The sequence below is a fragment of the Dipteris shenzhenensis genome, chromosome 12 (genome assembly GCF_047967505.1).
Source record: "Dipteris shenzhenensis isolate YYH24624 ecotype China chromosome 12, Dip_SZ_1.0, whole genome shotgun sequence".
NCBI classification, from domain to species: domain Eukaryota; kingdom Viridiplantae; phylum Streptophyta; class Polypodiopsida; order Gleicheniales; family Dipteridaceae; genus Dipteris; species Dipteris shenzhenensis.
In genome coordinates, this window is record NC_141607.1 from 36,175,220 (window position 1) to 36,199,122 (window position 23,903).

At 44.5% G+C, this 23,903-nt stretch overlaps 1 protein-coding gene across 1 annotated transcript in view; it reads left to right on the forward strand.

Moving 5' to 3' along the window:
• Window positions 1-23,196, forward strand: part of LOC147896160 (P-loop NTPase domain-containing protein LPA1 homolog 2-like) — a 45,802-nt gene extending 22,606 nt beyond the window's left edge. The window contains exons 4-7 of the mRNA XM_087382489.1: window positions 19,543-20,034; window positions 20,254-20,997; window positions 22,646-22,747; window positions 22,890-23,196. Of these exons, the coding sequence (XP_087238615.1) occupies window positions 19,543-20,034; window positions 20,254-20,997; window positions 22,646-22,747; window positions 22,890-23,084 (1,533 nt within the window). The 3' untranslated portion in view covers window positions 23,085-23,196. The remainder of the gene's footprint in view (window positions 1-19,542; window positions 20,035-20,253; window positions 20,998-22,645; window positions 22,748-22,889) is intronic.
• Window positions 23,197-23,903: the final 707 nt, after the last annotated feature.

Below are 23,903 nucleotides of genomic sequence, written 5' to 3' on the forward strand. Positions count from 1 at the left end.
GTCATTATGGAAGAATCAATGATGGTACTTGAAAATTTACTTCGTTTCACACAATTCATACTTTACAAAGTAGAGTATGTGGATGGAAAGTATCTTCAAGATGGTACTTGAAAACTTAGTTGTTCAACATCCTGGTTGCACAAGCCCTACTTTACAAAGTAGTGTGTGGAGGGAAAGCATCTTCAAGAGTGCTTGGAATGACATTGAGGGAAAAAAATTTATGAAGATAGATGGCGGTCAAGATCAATCCCCCCTCCATTCTGCTCATGGAAATAAGGAGCCTACCACTAGAAATTTTGACCCTCGAAATAGAATTCTGCTAATCATCAAGGTGCAGCGTATGCCTAGTACAACAGTACCAAGACTTGCACTGTAAATAGGCTCAATTTATAAAAGTGTCTAAAGCAAGACATTGTCAAAAGGATTGGTCATCAAGGTGCAGTGCATGCCTAGTAATAGCACGAGAGATAGACTCAACATTTCATAAAAGTGTCAAGAGCAAAGCATTGTCAACAGAATTGGTGATTGACATATTGGCATGGTTCAAACGATGGGAGATAGGATGGTTGTTGGATTTTCCCCTGACACGGTGGCTATAAGCTTGCAATCGAGGGATACTTTGAAAGGACTTTGAATAGGACGTGGAAGATGGATCCCATGGATGCCCATCAATCCAAAATACTAGGAAAGATATAAAAAAGCCTCAAAGAAAATGTAGCCATTCTTACAGACAGCAATACCCCACAAGCAAGATGAGCAATCATCCTGGATTCACACTTGCTCTCATGGCCTTGGGGGAGAGAGTGGAGCTTGGGAAGTGCAGCTGCAAGAGACCCAACTTGCACCCTTGGTGACATGCAGGAGATAGAGAGTGATAAACACACACTTCTCTTCTACTCACAAATCCTGGAGGGGTTTCTTAATGTACATGGCATGCCAAAACTACCTAGCAGTCATGGGCACTTATTTAGCACAGATGCTAGCTTATTGAGAGCATCTCCTCATCCAAGATTAGGCTAGATTGACCATAATGTAACACCGGCCCTTGTACGATGTTGTAATTTCCTTTGATGGATAATCACACATATGGATTGTACACCATCTACATGACACTTTTAGTATGCTTTGTATTTATCAATAGGTCCCATAGACCATACTTTGGTCTAGTGGATGGTAATGTAACCTCTCTACCTTCTTCTCCCTACCACCCTTGTGTCGTATTAATCCCCCATTGTAGGAACAAGAATGGAGATGGGTTGTGAACACAAGAGAACAAGAAGTGAACACAAGTGAACAAGAATGGAGACGGGCTGTGAACACAAGAGAAAAAGAAATGAACACAAGTGAGCTCCAACTGCAATGTTCAACCAAATCAAGTACAAGTACTTGCTATATATAGTCCAAGTACCAACACACAAAATAGACTAAGTCCTAGTCTATCCTACACCACCATATCATAGTATATCTTCTACAAATCCCCCCTCAATGATATGGCTGAAGTACTCTAAAATGATCTCATAAGTACTTGAAGTACCTAAAGTACCAAGGTTGCAAAAATTCATCTACAAACCTATGGGAGTACAAAGAAAAACAATATCATTTTACAACCCCCCTTGACATTGTTTGAATGTCTCTAATTGTGACCTGCTTCTTATTGCCCCCTTTTAAATGAATTTCACCCAATTGTATTGCTAGTCGGGAAGCCTTCTACTATTGTGTGATTAAATAAGTCACATTCATATCAGTGTTTCCTTGTTGCCTTCCCATTAGCTAGCTTCTTCAGCCCTTTTAAGACATCCTCACGGCATAAAGTGATTTGGACATAATTTAGCATGTCTGATAGAGAATAAAAGGAAGGTATGTAAAACACAGAGGTAAGAAGTACATGGTTGTGGGAGGAGGGGTGAAGAGTGTGTGAATAGGAGTCAAATCACATCGGTAGGGGTGGAATTATGGAATTCCCATTCTCATATGAGTGTATCTTCTTCCTTCCCATTAGCTAGCTTCATCCTTTTAAGACAATATCAAGGCAGATCATCAATTGATCTGGTAGGTGCCCAAGTTCCTTCCCTTCTACTCTTCTCCCTTGTGATCATTAAGTGTCTGGACATAATTTAGCATGTTTGAGAGAGACGAAAGGTGAGGAGAGAAAGAAAGAAAGAAAGAAAAAAGTCTATTAACGTCCATGGAAGACCAACATGTCTATAGGATAGCACAAAACCTTAGTACATCAGCTTGGGGAGGGCACATGGCAGCTCCCAAAGAGTGCAAAAGCAACTCTATTTATTTGGAGTACATGAACAGTAATCTAATAAAGCATAATCAGCCATACATCAGTTTAAGACTGAGTGTATTTTGGTTTAGATTTAAATTCTCTAATAACTGCTATGCCTTCACGGTATAATGCCCGTTTCCCATGTTTTCTCCTTTACTTTGGCTAATTCTGTTGCTTTGGTCTTCAATTGACCTCGTGTGGGCTCCTTAGCTATCCATACCTTTGTTCCTTTCAACTTGTATGATTTGTGGGGAAGCTTGACCTTTAAGTTACATGATTTGAGTGTGATGTCAACATGTCCTGTGGAATGTTTGATATTAGTTGCTCCATCTTCATCATTATTGTCCTCATCCATTCAATGTTGGGCATGGCTGCTTTGACATGTGCCAAGGTTTGACATGCTGGGCATGGCTGCTTTGACATGTGCTAAGGTTTCACTAAAAGAGTCCTCCTCTTTGTACCAATCTTCAGGGAGTCCTCCTATTCGAATCTTCAATGCATTTTCACATCTGGCTTCATGTTCCTTGATCTCTTCTTGGATATCGGTTTTATTTGCCTTTGTCTCAACCTCTACAGTGACTTCCTTCTTAAACGTTTGCACTTCGGTGTGAATGAAAATTTTAAATCTAGAGATTAGTTGAGGGCTGGGAGGAGAAGCCTTACATGCTTTCATGACTTCATCTATGATTGCCTGCTTGCCAGGCCCTTCAAAAGCCTGAAGCTAGCTGTCATAGCTGCCAACTACATGTTTAACTCTCGGACCTCTTGTTGTGAATAAAAAATATGCTAATGGTGACCAATGATAGGTCGATTTAGACCTCTTTTGTGACATGTCTGCCATATGGAGAGGGTGTTTTAGTTGCAACTATAGAATACTATATTCATTTTTTTCAGAATGGCAGGGCTGAAGTAAAAATCCATCTCAAGCTGTCCATCCAATCTCCCCCGTGAGATGGCGTACAAGACTGAATGTAAAAATATTTCCAAGGCTCCTGTCCAAGCATCAATCCTCTCACTACAAATTTGCAGAGCAAGGCTATACATTGCAAGTTTGGATCAATAATATTGAGACCTTCCCCTGTGGGGAGAATGAAGGTCTCCCAAGCCACCCTAGCTACAACATCTGAGGTGCCATCTAACCCGCTCTATAGGAAGTTCCGGAAAGGTCTCATGAGCTAAGAGATACAACCTCTAGATTTGAACCAACATGAGCAATGAACCAGGAAGTAGCCAATAATACTTGGTTCACAACCACCACTATAGATGCAAGGTCAAGTCTGGCAGAACTCCAAAAATTGAGTTTCCTCCTGATCCTCTCCAACACGAGAGCAAACTGCTGTGTTGGAGAGATGCCCACCCCAACCTGGCATCCTAGGTACTTGATGGTGGAAACACCCTTCTGGATCCAAGTGAATCCTATGTCATTCCCCTAGTTTGGAGTGTCCTCATCACTAATCCAAAAGCCATTGGACTTGTTCCTATTAATATGAGCCCTTCCTGCCGTGCAAAAAAACTCCAAGGCTATCCTGAACGAGGTGAGTGTTTGTGGTGTGGCATCCAAAAAAATAGCTGTCATCTGCCAACTCACTATCCAAGAGCTCATCCTTCTACCTCAATGGAAGCCTCATCCCTATAATATCAGCTTGAGCTCTAAGGTAATAGCTCATAGCTTTGACCACCAATAAAAAGAGAAAGGGGGCTAAGGGGCATCCCTGGCAGAGTGATCTGGTAATCTGAAACTTGTTTCCCTTGACTCCCCAATAAGAACCTGGCCATGGGCTGATCTTGTAGAGAGCTGATACTCCTCTGATCCATGCATCTATGAATCCAAAGTGAGGGTACCCTCTAGAAAGCCCTAGTCTCTACTCTGTCATAAGCTTTCTCAAAGTCTAGGAGTAGAATCGCAAGCCTATGGCCATTATGCATGGCCCAATCAGAAACCTCCCAAAATGAGAAGATGTTATCGAAGATGCTCCTACCATGAACAAAGCCTGTCGGCGTATCATGTATAAGATCTGGAAGAAAGGGCTGCAAACGAAGGCTGATTGCTTTTGCTAAAATTTTGTACAAAGTACCCAGCAGAGTGATTGGTCTCCACTGAGACACTAAATTATTTCAACCCCCTTTTGAGATAAGATGAATGAGGCCCTCCGTAAGTGAGTCTGGCATCTCACCCGAGTCCCAAACGCCTTGCAGGGCTGAGGTAATGTGGTCCCTAATCTGATCCCAAAATGAAATAAAGAAAGAAGGGGTAAACCCATCTGAGCCAGGGCACTTGCCATTGTGAAGGGCAAATAGAGCAGTCCTGAACTCTATGTTGGTGAAGGGTGCATTTGGTGAGACTATCATATCTCCTATCACCAATGTAGGTACATGCTGCCAAATAGCAACTCGAGCATCATCTCTAGCCTGTGTGTCTGAGAAGGGAGGCATAGAAATCTATGGCTACCTATAAGACGGCATCTGGATGTGTATGTAAAGCTCCGTCTCAGTCAACAAGTTGTGAAATGCTCTCCTTACTCCCTATGAGGCATGGCATGGGAGAAAGCCTTCAGTGCATCATTTCAAAGTTTTTGGTTGTGTTGCATAAGCCCACGTGCCTGTGGAGTTTCGACACAAGTTGTCAGATAAGGCATTTAAATGCGTTTTTGTGGGGTATAGTTCACAAAGCGAAGGTTATCGTCTCTCTCTCTCCCCCTCCTGTAGCCTCTCCGCTCCCCCTCCCGTAGCCTCTCCGCTCCCCCTCCCATAGCCTCTCTCTCTGCTCCCCCTCCCGTAGCCTCTCCGCCCCCCTCTCGCAGCCTCTCTGCCCCCCCCCCCCTCCCGCCCTCCCGTAGCTTCTCCGCCCCCCCCCCCCCCTTCTCGCTCTCTGCCCCCCCTCCCGTAGCCTCTCTGCCCCTTCTCCCGTAGCCTCTCCTAATTGGGCTGAACCCCCAGCCCAACTAGGGGGTTAGCTCAGCTAGGGGGTAACAGGAAATATGGCTAGCAAAGCATGGCAACCTACCTTCCTCCTCTTCACATTCTCTCTAACCCCGAGTTGGGCTAAACCCCCAACCCAACCTGAGGGTTAGGTTAAGCCAGGGGGGTTCATCATACAGCCAACTATGGATTGGCCTACCCTCTCCTCCAAGTCTCCCTCAACCCCCTCAACTCCTTCAACATCCACCAAGACTCGGTACTCTACAGTTGCAGCCATGACACCCTCTCCACACGCACGGAATTACCAACAAGAAGGCTCAAAACAGCCCATCCTCGGGCAACAGGATTGGATTTTTTATCTGCAGCAGGTAGTGAGAGAGCTACGATTGGAGCTAGTAGAAGTAAAGGCCCGAATTCACATCTTGGAAGGGCCTGATAAGCAGGCAGTAATTGATGAGGCTGTAAAATCTTGTAAGGATTCCCCCCCTACCCCGCAGCTAGTCTCTACAGTCAAAGATCTTGTTCACACTGAAGTACAAACTGCTAGGAAGGAAGTGTTTGTGGAAGTGGACAGGCAAGTAAGTCTGATATCCAAGCAGAGATTAAAGAACACGAAGCTAGATGTGATAATACGCTGAAGATTAGAATAGGGGGGCTCCCAAAATATTGGTACAAAGAGGAGGATACATATAGTGAAATATTGACAAAGATCAAATCAAGTTTGCCCAACATCGAATGGGTGTATAATGATGAGCAGGATGATGACGACTCCAGGCCAGCTTCTATTTTACACTATAGAGGTCAGGCAATCCTTACACTGAAGTCAAAAGATATGCGGATCAAGCTTCTTCGACAATCTTACAAGCTGAAGGGCACTAAAGTATGGATAGCAGAGGAGCTTACACAAACCCAACTCAGGGCTGCTAGAAAGGATGGAAAATGGGCAGTTTACCGTGAAGGTGTTGGAAAGGTCACCTCCCCATCTATAAGCCCCCGAATGAGGAGACCGTGGGGGAGGGAGACCTAGGGCAGGATGTGCCCAAAGAGAGAATACTTGCATGTGTGGATCTGGGACAGATCTGGAGCATTCATGGTTGGTGGGGTATCCCAAGGAAGGAGGGTACCTATCTGATCTGCAGGAGCATAAGGCGGAGCAAAGGACAGCAGTAGGGACCCGAGAGAAGAGGCCATGAGCTCACGGATGACATCAGCAACAGTACGGAACAATACGGAGCTGAGGCGCACACGTGTGGGCAGATCAGGGAGCCAAGAAATAGCGCAGCATAGTGGGGGTCTATGAGCAGGTATACAGCCTGCAGCAGGGTCTTCAGCAGCAGCAAAGGGGAGCCTAGCAGCAGCCCAAAAGGGCCTGGCTAGGGCCCTTATATAGGGCTGGTTGGGCTGAGCCAACCAGGTCGGTTGGGCCAGCCAACCAGGTCTGTCCAGTCGGCCCATTTAGGGCTGGCTGGTCGGTCCATTTGAAAGGGCCTTGAGCCCTATAAAAGGAGAGGCCTTGGGCCTCATTTCATATCCAGCAACCAGCAGTTCTAGGAGGCAGAAAGGAGCAGCAGGAAGCCACCCTTTGGACCTATATTCAGGAGGTGAGAGGGTGCTTGAAGGGCTGCAGACTTAGCCAGGAAGGGCTGGACCTTGGCTGTCTTCTAGGGCAGCATGGTGCTGAGATCATCATGTTCTGGAGCAGCCATTCACAAGCAGGTTGGAGTAGTGGAGCAGGGACCTGTGTGCTGCAGACAAAGCTTGGCAGGGGCTGCCCACCTAGGCTGATTCACAGGTAGTAAGGTGGAGAAGAACACACTGGATGGAAAGTCTACAGAAGCTCGAGGTGGAGCACACGGGCTCGAGTATAGAGATAACTAGCTGATAGGAGAAGGACCTTGTGGTAAGATCAGAGGACCACACCATTGGTGGGACTCTGGATCTATATCTTTTGTACTGTGTCCATAGTTTTGGACGGAAATATATTTTGGTGGTTTCTCTATCTGGCTGGTTCATTGTCTATTGATGAGTCTGCACATCTATTGAATGCACATAAGTAAAGAAGTTTGTGATTCCACATCCCACACGCACACTGTGTGAGCTCCTGGGCATTGCTATCAGTCTTCCATTGTGCGTACCCTCTGTTGGGTCATTTCTAACATGGTATTAGAGCCCAAGTAGGAGGCTCACAGGTGTGGGAGCCTGAAGGCAGGGACCTTGCTGAAGGACGACCCTGATTCAGAAGCTCTTGGGAATCGACTTCCATGACTGGAGGATTGTGCCCTTGCGAGAAGGAGGGTGACTCAGGTTCAGTCAGGTGCATTTAAAGTTTGTGGTCCAGGTTATCTGGAGATGTACTTTTGTTGCAGACCTTGCCAAAGGAAGGATGGGGTGAAACAAACCCTTAGAGCATGGTGCCTGGAAGACTCCAGGTTGTTCACTCATTATGAGGGGGACAACTGGAAGATCGTGGAGGCTGGGTTGCTCGAGCAGCACACAGGCTCGAGTCTAGAGATAACTAGCTGATAGGAGAAGGACCTTGTGGTAAGATCAGAGGACCACACCATTGGTGGGACTCTGGATCTATATCTTTTGTATTGTGTCCATAGTTTTGGACGGAAATATATTTTGGTGGTTTCTCTATCTGGCTGGTTCATTGTCTATTGATGAGTCTGCACATCTATTGAATGCACATAAGTAAAGAAGTTTGTGATTCCACATCCCACACGCACACTGTGTGAGCTCCTGGGCATTACTATCAGTCTTCCACTATGCGTACCCTCTGTTGGGTCATTTCTAACAGAAGGGGTAGCACTAATCAGAGAGTTTAAATCAAAACCAAAAGACTCTCAGTCTTAAACTGATGTATGGCTGTTTACTCTCCAAAATATCATGTAGATACTTTAAGTAATCGGGATTGCTTTTTGCACTCCTTGGGAGCTGCCATGTGCACTCCCTAAAGCAGATGTACTAGAGGGTTTCTTGCTGTCCCATAGACCTTTTGGTCTCCAGTGGACGTTAATAGACTTTCTTTCTTTCTGGGGCCAAGAGTAGAGAAGAACTGTTTGTTGACTCTACCTCCCGTCTGAGTCCAAAATGACCCTCTGACATGAAAGGCATACTCTGCTCTCTGATCTAACAGTGACTGCTGCTGCTGAGCCCTTGCTTCAGCAAGGCGCTCCCGAACCCAAGCATCTGTAGGCCTCTTCTGCCCTTCCCTGTGAAGAGCAGCCAATTGTTGGCGGGTACCTATCTCTTGCATGAGGATCTCACCTCTCCTGATACATCCATACATGGATAGACATCTGCAACCTCTTGTTCAACCAAGAAAACAAGAGTGACTATGGCTGAGTGTGGAAAGCATCATCATACCAAGCATCTCTGCCACTATATCGAAAAAGGAAGGCATCCTAAGCTGCTCTCTCTAGGGAATGGATATGACCTTCCCTACCTCCTCTTTTGTCTGTGGGCATTCCAAATGTTGAAATCACCCCCAATGATCCAAGACTCTACAGTTATGACCAAGAAAGAAGCTCCTTCCATAGAAGGATTGGGGGCATAGAGGTTAAAGAGACCAACCTTATGCCCACTGTCATGTGCACGGATTGGTATCTGACGTGTACTGGGTACACAAGACTATGGCAAGGGTACGAACCAGTTTGAGGTCTTCGCTATTTTTGGCGCTTGGGGCCCGAGTCTATAAAAGGGGCCCAGGGGTTCAGTTCTCAGAGAGCCGATGGGAGCAAGTTTCGTTCCCATGTGCTAGGTCTGATCCTGGATTGAGTCGCGGACGCGCGCCTGCATCTTAGCGTAGCCCAAGGCCCAGTAGCAGATCCTAGGCTTCACAGCGACACCTGGTGGTATGGGACATCAGGCTGGTTTGGATCTGGTTGGGAGTTCGTGCTAGTAGCTCAGCTCGTGGCTCGAAGGGGACATCTCCTGATTCGGGTTCACATCCCGTAGATGTCATGGTTGGGTGGTGAGCAGCCTGCTCAGTTTCTCACGTTGTGTGTGTTTGTTTGCAGATCAGAGGTTTCAGGAGTGCTGGGACGTGTCAGTTGGTATCAGAGCCAACTCCTGAGGTAGGAACTTCTGATGCGAAAACTTTGGACGATTTCTTCCTCTAGGTAAGCCCTAATTTCGAAATTTGCTACTGCAAGATCTTGTTGGTTCATGGGTTATCGGATGTGGTCAGGATGTAGGGAAAAGGTAGGAGAAGGAGAGTCTTGATTTCGGAATTGTTGAAGGGATAGGTGAGAGAGGGTTGAGGCGTAGCTAGGAGAGAGTGGAGATGAAGGTAGGAGAGGCGTGAGAAGAGCTGAGTGGCAGGCGAGGAGTTTTCGTTTGCTGTCAGGGCTGCGTAGAGGTAGGTGACGTTGGTGTGAGTGGCTGAGAGGTGCGCCATGGCTGGAAGGAATTTCGGCTAGGCAGGGAGGTGTGCCAGGGGCTGGAGCAGGGTGCGGCCACTATGTTGGAGGTGTTGCTTTTTTCGAAAAAGCACCACCCTCCAAGTTTCGGAGGGTGAGCTTTTCTGGGAAGCATAGCTTCCTAGATTAGCTGCACCATCCCCTATATAGTCTGGCAGGGACCCAAGCTCAGCCATAGCCTCAGCTAGTGTGCGCAAGAAGCCCTCCTTGCACATCTATTGGATTGCGCCATCTAGATTCGGTACATCCTGCGACAGGCTACCGTACAGCCTGCGTCAGATTCGGTACAGCCCCTGCGACAGGCTACCGTACAGCTTGCGTCAGCATCCGTACAGCCTACGTCAGAATCCGTACAGCCAGCGTGAGGATTTCTGTATAGTACGGTCTGCTGCAAACTTCCGTACACTGCAGCCTACAGCGAAACCAGCCAGAAGAGACTCCGGGATCATCTACGCCCGCTGATCGTCAGTTTCCAGCATCTTCTTCCGTCACATCCTCTTGGGACGGTTTTTCTCTGCTCCACTCTCCTTCCAGCTTCGATTCCCCCAGTTATTTCTCTCAGTTTTATACTCTTTTCAGATCAGATTTCAGACATGACTGATTTGTAAATCCTGAGTTCGCCATGGGAGATCAGGATTTGGACTACCCTGCTGAGGAAGACTAGGGTCTTTATGACGATCTGATTATGAAGAAGGCCTTCGGTGAATTCACCACTGCTCTGGATGAAAAATTCCAGCAGGTTAATGCGAATCAAACGGGGTTGACATAGCAACTCCAAGGGATTCAGACGACTCTCACCCTTCTGACTAGCACTGTGCAGGCACTCACGCATGTGGATGCCATGGCTTCAGTGCTAGGTCCGAACATAACTCCAGACCCTTTTTCCGGAGATGAGAAGTCTCGAACTAAGGAGGTTGTTGACACTTGGTTGCACAAGTGGCAGGTACACTTCCAGTTTCACCCGTACACAGATGAAAAGAAAATACAACTTGCAGCCGGTTTCATGTCAGGAAAGGCTTTGTTATGGTGGAAGGAACTCCAACCTAAGCCGTTAACATGGATAGATTTCGAAGGTGTCTTCAGGAAGGAGTTCCTGAAGGAGGAGGACGACTATGATATCGTTGGCAAGCTTAAAGCCCTCGATATGTCTAAGCTGAACTTGTCGTTTGAAGTTTATCTTCAAAGGTTTCGAGATCTGCAGACCAGGGCCACAAAGATGGATCTAGTGACCTTGTTAGGTTTCTTTGTGGATGGTTTGCCAGATTCGTACAAGTTGCAGATCAAGAACAACAAATGTACAACGTTGCAAGAGGCCATGAATTACGCGCGTATTTATGATGATACCATGGCCGGTGCAAAAGCAACTACAGTTTCCGACACGAGTGGGAAGAACAAACGGAAGTTCTTCTAGTCTACGACTGGTATCGGGGAGACGAAGTCTATAGACAACGCCTCCAAGAAACACTTGACTCAGGCAAAGAAGAGCCCGCTTCCTTCGTACATTGAAGCTTAAGAAGGAAGGACGTTGCTTCTACTGTGAGGAGCAGGGCCACACCAAGAATGAGTGTCCAAAGCGCACAAAAGCACGCGCTCGGACCGAAGCTCCAGGTGGGTCCAGGTACCAAAGCCAAGGGAGCGAACCAAGTTTCGATGACAGGTATTTCTATAAATGTCATTACCTGCCCACTTTCTTGTAATTGCACTTTCAATACTTCGTTATTTGGTTCCCATGATCTTTTCTGAGTTTATGGAGACGTGAGGGACCAAAGGGTTCACATTCTCTTTGACCCGGGCAGCTCTCAAAACTTTGTTAATTACAAATTTGTGCAAAAGATGGGGCTGTTCACGATACCTAGCGATCACACCTATGAGATGCAGCTTCCAGCTGGGACAAGATTGAAGCGCTTCCTATCCGGATTCAAGCATACACAGGGGCTCTTACGTGCTATGTTATGCACTTGGAGCATGTAGACTTGTTAATCGGAATAGAGTGGTTTAAAACCCACAATATTCGGATTGGATGGATGGAGCATACCCTTTCTTTTGTAGATAAGGACACCCAATTTTGTATTCAGTGTGATAAAATTCCCTCTTCTCAGGGACCTATTGTATCTGCGATGCAGCTTCGGAATATATTAAACACTTCTCATTATGATGTCTTTCAGTGTGTTTTGATTCTGCTTTCTTCATTTGTTGTCTCTGTAAATAACAAGAATGATTTAAGTGTGTTTGAAGACCGTGAATTAAGAATGTTGTTAGATAGTTTTAAGGATGTATTCCGTGCTCAACTGCTGGAAGGTTTACCTCTAGAACGGGCAGTAGATCATCGCATAGACTTAGTCCCAGGGGCTCAACCTATTAGTGTACCACCTTATAGGATGAGCCAGCTTGAGGAGGATGAGTTAGCTACACAGCTACGGGATTACCTGAATATGGGCTATATACGCCCAAGTAAATCACCTTGGGGTGCACCTGTCCTCTTAAGGAAGAAGAAAGATTCTACATGGAGAATGTGTATAGATTATAAACGATTAAATAAAGTGACAATTAAGAATGGATACCCTCTACCTTGTTCCGATGATCTAATAGGCCGTTTGGCCGGAGCGAAGTATTTCACTAAGATTGATTTGCGTACGGGTTATCACCAAATCCGTATCTATGCTAAACACATAGATAGAACCGCATTCCGAACCAGGTATGGTCACTACGAGTTTCTTGTATTACCTTTTGGTTTGACCAATGCCCCTGCTACCTTCCAGCAAATGATGAACGATTTGTTCCGAGATTTTCTGGGCAAATTCATTGTAGTGTTCTTAGATGACATCTTGGTATATAGCCGAATGCTTGAGGATCACATAGGACACCTCCGGATTGTCTTAGTTATTCTAAGACAGCATAAGCTCTATGCCAAGATGAGTAAATGTGACTTCTTTATGAAGGAGATCATTTACTTAGGACACAAGATTTCTTATGAAGGTATTAGCATTGATCTGGATCGTATCCAGAAGGTTTTAGAATGGCCTATCCCTCAGACTGTGAAACAACTTCGTTCTTTCCTAGGATTTATGGTATTTCTACGGAAGTCTGTGCGTGATTATTCACATATCACTACACCCCTGACAAACATATTGAAAGGTCGTGGATGCAGGTCTACCCAGCCGATCTCTTGGAATGATGCAATGAACAAGGCTTTTGAAACCTTGAAGTTTTCTATCAAGGAAGCACCTGTTTTTGCATTACCCGATCCTACCCAACCTTATGTTTTAGAGGCCGATGCGAGTGATTTTGCGATTGGGGCAGCCCTATTCCAAGAGGGCAGACTTGTAGCTTTCGAGAGTAAGAAGCTAGACGACACCCAATATCGTTGGCCCACACTAGAAAAGGAACTTTATGCTGTAGTGTATGCCCTTAAGTATTGGAGACACTACTTGTATGGTTCAAAGTTCCTTGTATTGACTGATCATCAGTCAATTAAGTATGTGTGTGATGGATCTGAATTGAGGGGACAGAAAGCAGATGGGCAGAATTAATGCAAGATTTTGATTTTGAAATACGTTATCGTAAGGGTTCGTTGAATAGTGTGGCGGATGCCTTAAGTGGAGTTAAGTTTGTAAATGCTCTGTCATTTATGGAAATATCCTCAGACCTATTTCAATCCTTGAGAGGGCTATACGCAACTGATAGTCATTTCAGTTCTTATTGGCAGAGAGTCCAGGATGGGAGCTCCATGGTTGACCAGGACTCAGGGATTTGTGCCACCTACAGTACAGGCGGTGGGAGGTCAGTGGATGATTAGGAACGGCTTGCTGTTCCGGAATGAAAAGATTTGTGTGCCAGATGTTTTGGACCTTAGATCCAAGATTCTCTGGGAGTGTCATGATGCTCCTAGTGCTCGACATCCGGGTATACTCTCTTGTGGAGCATACCTTTTATTGGCCTAAGATGCATGCATTTATTGAAAACTATGTAGTAGGTTGCCGGGTTTGTCAGGTTACTAAGGCAGAACGCCTTAGAAGCGTGGGTTTATTACAGCCATTACAGATTCCTGGTAATAAATGGGAAAGTATTTCCATGGATTTTATTACTGGTTTGCCTCGAACGTGCAAGGGTCATGACTCCATTTGGGTCATAGTCGACCGTTTGACAAAAATGGCTAGATTCTTACCTACTAGAACAACTATTTCAGCTGTTCAGCTGGCTCACGAGTTTGTGGACCACTTGTTTAAGCTGTATGGTTTGCCATCTGACATAGTCAGTGACAGGGACCAAAGTTTACAAGTAACTTTTGGACACTTGTTTTTGAGAAGTTAGAAACTACTCTAAGTATGAGTTCCTCAGATCATGCACAATCCGATGGCAGTACAGAGAAGGTTAACCAGTTGGTTGAAGACATGCTTCGGGCATATGTATCTAAGAGACAGTCTTCATGGGAAGATTATCTACCTATGATAGAGTTTGCTTACAACAGTGCAAAGCATTCTAGTACTGGTTACAGTCCTTTTATGCTTATGTACGGGTTTCAACCTAAGTCACCAGTTATGGTTGGGTTAAAAGGGATTCAAAATGATGCTGCTAAGAACTTCTTGCTAGACATGCAGGAAATGTTGCAGTTTGCTAAGGAGTCTATTAGAAGTGCCCAAGATCGGGACAGATTTTATGCTAATAGACGTCGTTCACCTAGAGAGTTCTCTGAAGGAACGATGGTATATTTGCGAATTCCCAAGGAATCCAAGAGCCTAAGTACTGGTTTGGTTCCGAAGTTATCCCCCAGATACTGTGGTCCGTTCAAGGTCATTAAAAGAATTGGACTAGTTGCATATTGACTAGAATTGCCTCCTGATCTTAAAGTACATCCAGTCTTTCATGTCAGTAGACTGAAAGAAGTATTGGGTGCAGAAGATCAACTTGTTTCTCCTCACGAGATAATAGAAGTTACAGATTTGACTTTTATTCCACATGAACCTGAGTGTATTCTTGAATTTCGTGATGGACAGATTCGTAATCGATCTATCACGGAATACAAGATCAAGTGGAAGGATCGTGTTGAGGAGGATGCAACATGGGAGACATTACAAAACCTCCAAAGAACATTTCCGGGTTTTTTTAGCGAACTCAGGAGTGAGTTCTTAGAGGAGGGGAAGTATGTCATGTGCACGGATTGGTATCTGACGTGTACTGGGTACACAAGACTAGCTCAGGTAGCCTGGGGAGGCTTAAAGCTAGGCAGGCTTGATTCTCGGGTTGAGTGGCAAGGGTACGAACCAGTTTGAGGTCTTCGCTATTTTTGGCGCTTGGGGCCCAAGTCTATAAAAGGGGCCCAGGGGTTTAGTTCTCAGAGAGCCGATGGGAGCAAGTTTCGTTCCCAGGTGCTAGGTCTGATCCTGGATTGAGTCACGGATGCGCGCCTGCATCTTAGCGTAGCCCAAGGCCCATTAGCAGATCCCAGGCTTCACAGCGCCACCCGGTGGTATGGGACACCAGGTTGGTTTGGATCTGGTTGGGAGTTCGTGCCAGTAGCTCAGCTCGTGGCTCGGAGGAGACATCTCCTGATTCGGGTTCACATCCCGTAGATGTCATGGTTGGGTGGTTAGCAGCCTGCTCAGTTTCTCACGTTGTGTGTTTTTTTTTGCAGATCAGAGGTTTCAGGAGTGCTGGGACGTGTCACCCACCAATCAAAAGAATGATCCACTGAGCTCTAGAGGGAACTATGATCCCATGTCCAATCACCAAGGGTAGCATTGAAGAAGAAACAGAAATGGAAGTACCTCCCCTAGTGCCCAAGGTGGGTGACCAAAAAATATGCCGAGAGAGAAGCTTACCCGACTTGGCACAATCCTTGACATCCAGTTTGTGTTCTTGAATCATGAGAATATCAATGGGGCCCCTAGTACAGTTGGATGAAGTTGGTTACGAATCAGCTGCCTATGGTGGCGGTGAGGTACACCTCCGAGGCCCTGAACGTTCCAACTGACAATCCTCATTGGCGAGAGGAAGAGGCCGGATGAAAAACCCTACCCGACCTAGTAGTGGAGATATCCCTCTCCTAGGAAAATTCCTCCTATCAAGAGGAGGGAAGTAAACTGGGGAAAGAAATCAGGGTACAAACTCCTCTTCTAAATCAAACTCTGCCATGTCTGCCCGAACTGCAAAAGAATTCCTGAATGATGTTTCTGGAGTAGGTGTGCGAAGGATCCCTGCAGATGATAGAGTAGAAGCGATAATCCCATCGCCTCTGTCAAGAGGTGAAGAAGTAGGAGAAAAAGAGAAGTAGGCTAGCTCGGCCATAAAAGTAGCATTAGCTTGGAGTAAGACACGGGTTTCAGCAATGGCTTGCTCCATAAAAGAAATTGAAGGGTAGGAGAATGCCAAGCTAACTAGAAATAGAATGGAAATATGGAAAGCATAATAGAAAGGCAAAATGGAAAGAAAATGAAAGAACAAGTGCTAGGCAATGATAACCAAAATACTCACATGTAGATAGCTTGATGTTGACTGATGTAATAGACAATAGACAAGTACAACACTATATAGTGTGACACTAGACCCTAGAAAGCCATAGTGTATATGGGATAACTCCCAATATGACACGTGGCATGTCTAGGACTCACTAGACTATAAAACACACATAGACCACCTAGAACACTCATTTTAGACTCACTTTGGCTTCATATTCCAATACCCCCCCATGAAGGCAAGGTGAGAGACTACTGGAATGGAACCAAGAACAGAACACGACAATGATAGTCATCAAACTTTGCACCCTATGTAACTCAGAGGCTAAAGTCTGAGGTTGTTCAGAGGTTGATCCAAGCACTCTCATGGCTTGAGACTCAACATGCTCAGAGGCTCACGTTATAACATGGCTACATGACCAGTTCATAGCTCTAGGAATACACCAACATTCTGGAATGCCTAATAACGAGACCTATCAAAGCCAATACATATGGCTCCCACAGTACATCCCCCCTTGGCTTCATAACAGGACATGTTTGGAAGCCACATACCAAAAAAGTAGGAAAACCAATACATCTTTTTAGGAGGACTATCCAAGGCAAAGGACCTTTAGACTCAATGAAAACCAAACACTCAATACATATCATTTTAGGGGGACTACCCAGGGCAGAGGACCCCAAAATACATCAAGTTGTAGTAATAATAAAAAAATAGATCTCTTATGATAAGAGATATCCTCCAAGTAGCCGCTGCACACGTGTGCACATCCCTGTGAGACGATGACGGTGTCGAAGAAGCTCTAGGCAGGAATGCCCCAAAAGATGTGTTGGTGAAGTCCATGGGGTAGCTAGATGGAGCACTCACATAGTGACTCTCAAAATGGCTAAGGGAGAGTGACCGATGTCAAAGTAGAGGCCGTAGATGTCACGAGCACTTGGAGAGTCGGTCAAAAGTGGAGCTCGGGTACCAAGGACAATTGGGCGTTAATCAGAGAAGTTGGGAAGTGTTTAGAGCTCATATCAAGCTTGGAGCAGCTTCAATAGAATGTCGGGAAGAAGGAGCAAATGGCGGGCTGGAGCAGAGGTCAACAATGAAGAGGATGGACAGCTCCACGTTGAGCTGGATGCATCATGCTTGGGCTGTCAAATCATTGAGCTCCAGAACAAAATTCGCGTGCAGAAACAAATTTCGTTACTTCTTGCAAGGGCTGTAACTTTTCACAGAAAACTCGGATTGCAATGATGTAGAAACGAGATTTGTAGTACTCAAGGTCCTCTACAACCTTGCTGAAGACACAAAGCCGTGATTCTACTTCTAGATCCAGATAGAAGCGTCACATCGTCCGCAGGTCACAGAAAGATGTAGCTGAAGGAAGGAGAAGAGAGGTGGCAGATCATGGCGTGGAGAAGAGAGCTCAAGGAAGGAGAGAAGAGGGTAGCCTTCCAAGGAGGAGGAGGTAGAGTAGCTTCGTTGGCCTTCCTCACCTCAACCTCTTGGAAGGGAAAGGGAAAGAGAGAGCATGGCTAGGAACATGGCTCTGATACCATATGAAGAGACATGGCGGTAGGAGAATGTCAAGCTAACTAGGAACGGCGGAATGGAAATATGGAAAACATAATGGAAAGGCAAAATGGAAAGAAAATGAAAGAACAAGTGCTAGGCAATGATAACCAAAATACTCACATGTAGATAGCTTGATGTTGACTGATGTAATAGACAATAGACAAGTACAACACTATATAGTGCAACACTAGACTCTAGAAATCCATAGTGTATATGGGATAGCTCCCAATATGACACGTGGCATGTCTAGGACTCACTAGCCTATAAAACACACCTAGACCACCTAAAACACTCATTTTAGGGCCTTTTCTTTTTTCTCTTCCTTCGACAATCTCTAGCAAAGTGCCCAGGGGTCCTGCAAATCCTATACTAATCTTGTCTCCCAGTGATATCGACTCTCTGCCTAAAGAATGAGCCATCTGGACGCTGGAGCATCATGTGGTCATCCGTGATGTTAGGATCGGAGACAATGGCCTTAACACGTGGTACCCCGTCTGACCTGATTGCCTCTGCTATCGAAGAAGGCATCCTAGGGAGGGGGGGATCTCTGTGACCATTCCGAAAGTGGCTCCAATGGAAGATCAGAGTTACACCTGAGGGAGGCCGGGGAATTTGAGGAAGATTGAAATCGTCCGGCTATCCTCCTCCACAGGGTTGAAACCCAACGAGAAGGGCGTTAAGAAAATCCTCCTGGAGCTCAGTGCTAAGGGACTAGCTTGAAGGATTGTAATTGCTACGTCCGGGGAGTCAAAAACAACCTGGAAGAAACCTCGACCAAGCAGACGAACATCTGTGAGGTGCCTTGCGAGGTCTCCAGGTAAAGTGGATAGCATCCAGTCCCTGGCCTGTAACCTAGAGGGGTGGGACCCATTGATGCTAGCAAAGAGTGATGTTGAACTCTCTAGCTCTGTATCTTTTCTGAGCTGTTGCAACTCGTCTTTTGAGAATGTAACGGTTTTTGCAGCCAGTGGAAGCAGGCGAGGATTGGCTGAAGGCTGAGCCATCGCCAATCAAGATGGGAAGGCTGACTCGAACACAATGAGGCTCCATCCACTCAATATGCTGCCTGAGCGAGAAGGGAAAGGGAGGGGAAGGCTAAAGAGCTGAAGGAAAGGAGGAAGGGGGGGGGCTGAAAAGAAGGGGAGAAGGCGGAGAAGAGAATGAGGAGGAAAAAGGGGCTGAGGGGAAGGCAGCTGGGGCAGATATTCTGACTGGTAGTTGCCCAAGTTCCTTCCCATCAGCTTGTACTCTTCTCCCTTGTGATCATAAAGTGTCTAGACATAATTTAGGGCATCTGAGAGAGATGAAGGGGAGGAGAGAGGGGTGATAGAGTAAAAGAAGAGGTAAGAAGTAAATGGTTGTGGGAGCAGAGATGAAGAATGTGTAGATTAGGAGTCAAGACTAGAATAAGATACACAGGGGTGGGCTTATAGAGCTCCCACCTTCTGAAAAGCTGACATGCTCAGCATATTAATTCTAACATCCTCTAAATGACCAACTATCCCCTCAGTTACTGTTTCTTGCATAACGAGTTTAGTCTCCCAATGAATGAGAATGTACTGTTTTGTTCTCTTTTTTATAACATGGATTTGTTTTTCTCCAAAAGGAAAGGAATTAAGATCTAGATTCTGCTATCATGGACCAAAGGAAGTGGGGTCAAAGAGTTTTTTTTACTAGGGGTTCCTGGATTCATTGGATGTCTGACAGCAAATTTCTAGTGTGAGTTAGAGTTTGGATGGCGAATCGTGGTATATAGACTGACCTAAAATTTTCCGGTGCTTCTGAAATCCACCCTCCAGCATATCATTGCCATGCATCCCTTTCCATTTCAGTTTGCTTTTAAGTTTTGAAATATTAGTTGCAGATTTCCATCTTCTTACATCATGATTTAGGCTGCTGCTTGTTCAGGCAAGTAGGCTTGGCGTCACAACAGTTGTATCGACAGATTCCATTCGGCACATGATGAGGAGCTTTGTTGATGAAAAGGACAATCCACTTCTTTGGTCTTCAACTTACCAGGCTGGAGAGTATCTAGATGCAGTGGCTGTTTCAGAAGCAGAGGCCAAGAAGAAGGACAAAAGGATGGCAGAAATGGATGGCCATGCTGTGGTGAGAGATCCCATTTATTTACAGAAAAAGATTGTCATTGCTGAGTGTCTAAGAGATGACTCTCATGGATCTACCAAAACAACAATAGGAACAGGATATAGAAGTACCTTATTGCATGAAGGGAACATTGATTCTAAAGAGATGGCGATCAGTTCAAGGATGATGGCTGTACAGGGATATAAGGCTCAAAGTGGGATGGTAGTTGACAGACTCGATAGATTAATCACTTCTTGGGAGCACAAATATGAATCAGTAATTGTTGAAGGTGTCCATTTGAGCATCAACTTTGTGGTAAGATCTTGTTGACAACAAGGGCCATAACTTTTATTTTTCATATGTTGTACAATATGGCATCCAAAGATCGCCGATTTCTACTATTTCAATTGTTTATGTTCTTAGAAAGCAAGGAGAAATTTGCAGTAGGACAGTCTTGCAGTAGATGGCGTGACTTGTATTATTTTTTATATTGTTTTCATGTAATTGTAACTCATAAATTTCATTCCAAGGCAGGTGGAACTTATGAAAAAGCATCCATCAATCCTTCCTTTCATGATCTACATTGCAAATGCAGAAAAACATCAGGAAAGATTTGCGGTCCGTGCTAAATATATGACCCTTGATCCTTCAAAAAACAAATATGTGAAGTACATCCACAATATCAGGGCTATTCAAGACTATTTGTCCAAACGAGCGGATAAATATGTGATTCCTAAGACAAATAACACGAATGTAGACAGGACTGTAGCTGTCATACATGCAACCATCTTCAGCTGCTTGCGTAGAAGAGAACGTGGTGAACAATTTTTTGATGAAATGACCAAAACAGTGAGAATGGTTGATGAAGAATATAGAAAGTGTTCTGCTAACTCTTTAAGCTCAAAAGGAATGTTTCAAATTTTACAACGTAGGGGATCTTCTCGCCAGATCATGGCACTGGTTAACACTGATGGTTTTGTGGAGAAATCATGGCATCTCAAACTGATGGAGGAAAAAAATAAGGACTCTTTATGCAGTCAGAAAGTGGGTGGGACTAGTAAATTTATAGACGAGACCTTGGAAACTGGTCCAGTGAATGTACAATTTGGAAATTTTGGACTTGGTTGCTTGTCCATGGCTGGAAAATATCCCAGCCATTCCAATGTTATAGATGAATTTAGCTCAAAGAAAGAGGTCACTGTTGGCACCAGCGATAATATTCGGTCTTCATGTTCAAGTTCACCCACACTAGGAGATGGAGCTTTGAGTGATAAAGAGGTATGTTTTCTTTTGGATTAGGAAAAAGTCTGAGCATTGAATCTTGCTATTGAATTCGATTGATCAAGTGTTCATTGTCCCAGAATGCATGCTTTTGTTCTTGGCGCAAAAGTTTTTCTTCTGGATTTTAGTATTTCGAACAAACACATAACTTGATTTGTGAGTTGTCCATTCTGATCGCCAAGCTCTTTCTCCATAGAGTATCTTCAAATAGATCTCTAAGGCCTAATTCAGTCATAGAATAACTAGAAAATGTGGATTTATGGTGGCCTTAACTGTCGAAGAAGGATGCCATTTTGAAAAGAGATCATCATCTTTAGGTAGCTGGGCTATTGCTTTTTGCACTATGTTTAATTCAAGGATTCATCTATATGAGCGTGCACTTGTAAATCATTTGCTGTAAGGAATCTGTATAAACAAGAATCTTATGGTGGCTCAGAAGATCCTGGTATGCTGGAGCAAGGCTTAGACGTCCAAGCTGAACTTGCCAGTCACAGACTTCACAAACCTGCATCTTTTTCAATGTTTTTGCAATATCTAAGTAAAAATTAAAGCAGTAGTGTTTAAGGTCTTACCATGATTTTCACAACTTTGACCATGGTTCTAGAAACCCAAAGTAGGGATACAATCCAACTGAATAACATCGGAGCAAAGATACGTGTTGTGCTTTGTTACAACAGATAAACAAAGGCATTTGACACAAAAACCACTTTGGCAGTGATTAGTGTCGTGCATTGGTAATCTCTCAGAACAGAAATTTTTTTATAGCTCATTATCTTTATAAAACTATAACAATGGTCCCCAATATCTCAAAGAGTATAGGCAGGTCAATCCATAATGATGTAAGAATGCCTTGTGGGGAAGAGGACAAGAGGAGATGATAAGTTGGAGCATGCAATGAAGCTTTTGAGTTACTATAAAATATATGTTAGAATGGAGGAGGTAAAGATGAAGACAAGCATTAGTGAGCTGAAATATATCTTCAAAGTAATACACCCTAATTAAGGCATTTAGTTCAAATCTCAACCATTACGTTACACATACAATATATAATTCCCACCCTACAAATGTATTCTACAAAGGCCGCATATAGCCTTGCTGCCTGCTGGCTCATGCTTGCACCTCCATTACTTTATTACGCCTCCTAGATGATCTGGCTTGAATCTCTTACAGCCCCACATACCAACACCCTTCCATCTCTTTCCTCATCCTGGCCGCACCTCCTGCTGTCTGATTTGTTTCTGCTTTGTTTGTTGTGCTTTGACCACGATTTCACCCTTGCCTCTGCCTTGTCATTGTGTCCCTACTCGCTTCCTTTTCTCTGCACGCATTTTGTGTGATACTACATCATACATGTGGTTGACTGAATGATCGAATGACCTGTACAAGACAAATTAGGATATGGGAACACTTGCTAGGAAAATAAAAGTTACATATATTTTAATTACGTTGCATACAGTTAAAAAGAAACTGGTTTTTCAACTATATTTCTTTCCCAGGTTAGCATGCGTTGTTTTGTGTTTCAGCAAAACCATCTTCCATCAACTTTGTGGGACTTTCCACATTATTCTCATGATAGTTATTGATTGCACAGTCTCAAACATTCTTTCCACATTGTTTATGCTCTTGCTGGATTACTTAAATGCAGCCTTTAAGTGAAAGCAGTGTCTTAAGTGACGAAGAATCTGAAGAATCAAACGTTGCTGATAGTGAGGAGGAGCTAGACAGAAAAGAACAGTTGGAAGAGGGGGTAAGAACTTGCAACACAGTCCTGCTTATGTTTGAGTGTATGGATTACATCTAAGTGACTTGGATATTACTGAGTTTTGAAATTAGCACTCACACCTAGGGACTGCTTTATCAAGCCATGATTCTCTGCAAATGTGATACAGCTGCAGGCATCTGTTGATGAAGAGAGCAGCGGATCAGAAGAGCATGGTGAGGAGCTTGGGACTGTTGATGGATATTGCTCTGCCAACTCTACACCCACATGCGGTGGAATTGGCGCATTAGAGGAACCAGATAAAATTTTTTTACGCAAGGAAAAATATCCACAAAGAGTTCAACTTGAGAACTTCGATATGTAAATGAAGTTTTCGGAGAGCAAGGTTTTGTAAAATGGCATGCTGATCAGCAGACCTAACAGGTCCCCAATCAGGTGTTACATGGCAATATTCTGGCCCTTCAATTTGTCTTTATAGTTTTGTCAATTGGAATGTTGGATCTTGAATCATTTCATGTTATGCAGCCATCTGGCACTCAACTGTCCCTTGATAGTTGTGTGTTGCAGTTGAAGCCTAGTGTTAGATGTGAAGTCCACGGTTAGTCAAGGTTATACACTTACTTATTGTGTCTTGTAGAACACACCTGATAGTGATTAACATGAAAGTGGTTTCATCATTATCTATTCCTTGTTGTTGATAATAGCCTTTAATGACCTACCTTGTCTTGCACATGTCAATGGTATGATCACATTTAGTCTTCACCTTGGAAACCCACTTTGTTCCAATAGCCTTTTTGTCTATGGGCAACTCCAATAGATCCCTCTTATTGAGCCATGGAAGTAAATGACTAAGGTACTGAGAGTCTCCACCATTGGTAACTCATAGGGGACAAATGGGTCTCCTTCATGGTTTTGTATCTACAGAACTACCATAGGCTGCCATGGCCCATGTTGTTTGAGAGAGGTGCACACTAAGGTAAACATCACGTTGGTCCCTAGTATTATAGTTGTACTCTTCCAGTTAAGAGCAATGATCCTTTTTGGTTGGAAAATAAAGTAGATGAGAAAAGGGAAGTTTGACAAGAAGCCTGTTGTTGCATAGCTATTTTACTTTTTCTAAGTCTCTTAATATGTCGCCTTGCACGCCTTCCTTAGTATAGTTTCAGTCCCTTAATATATGCAC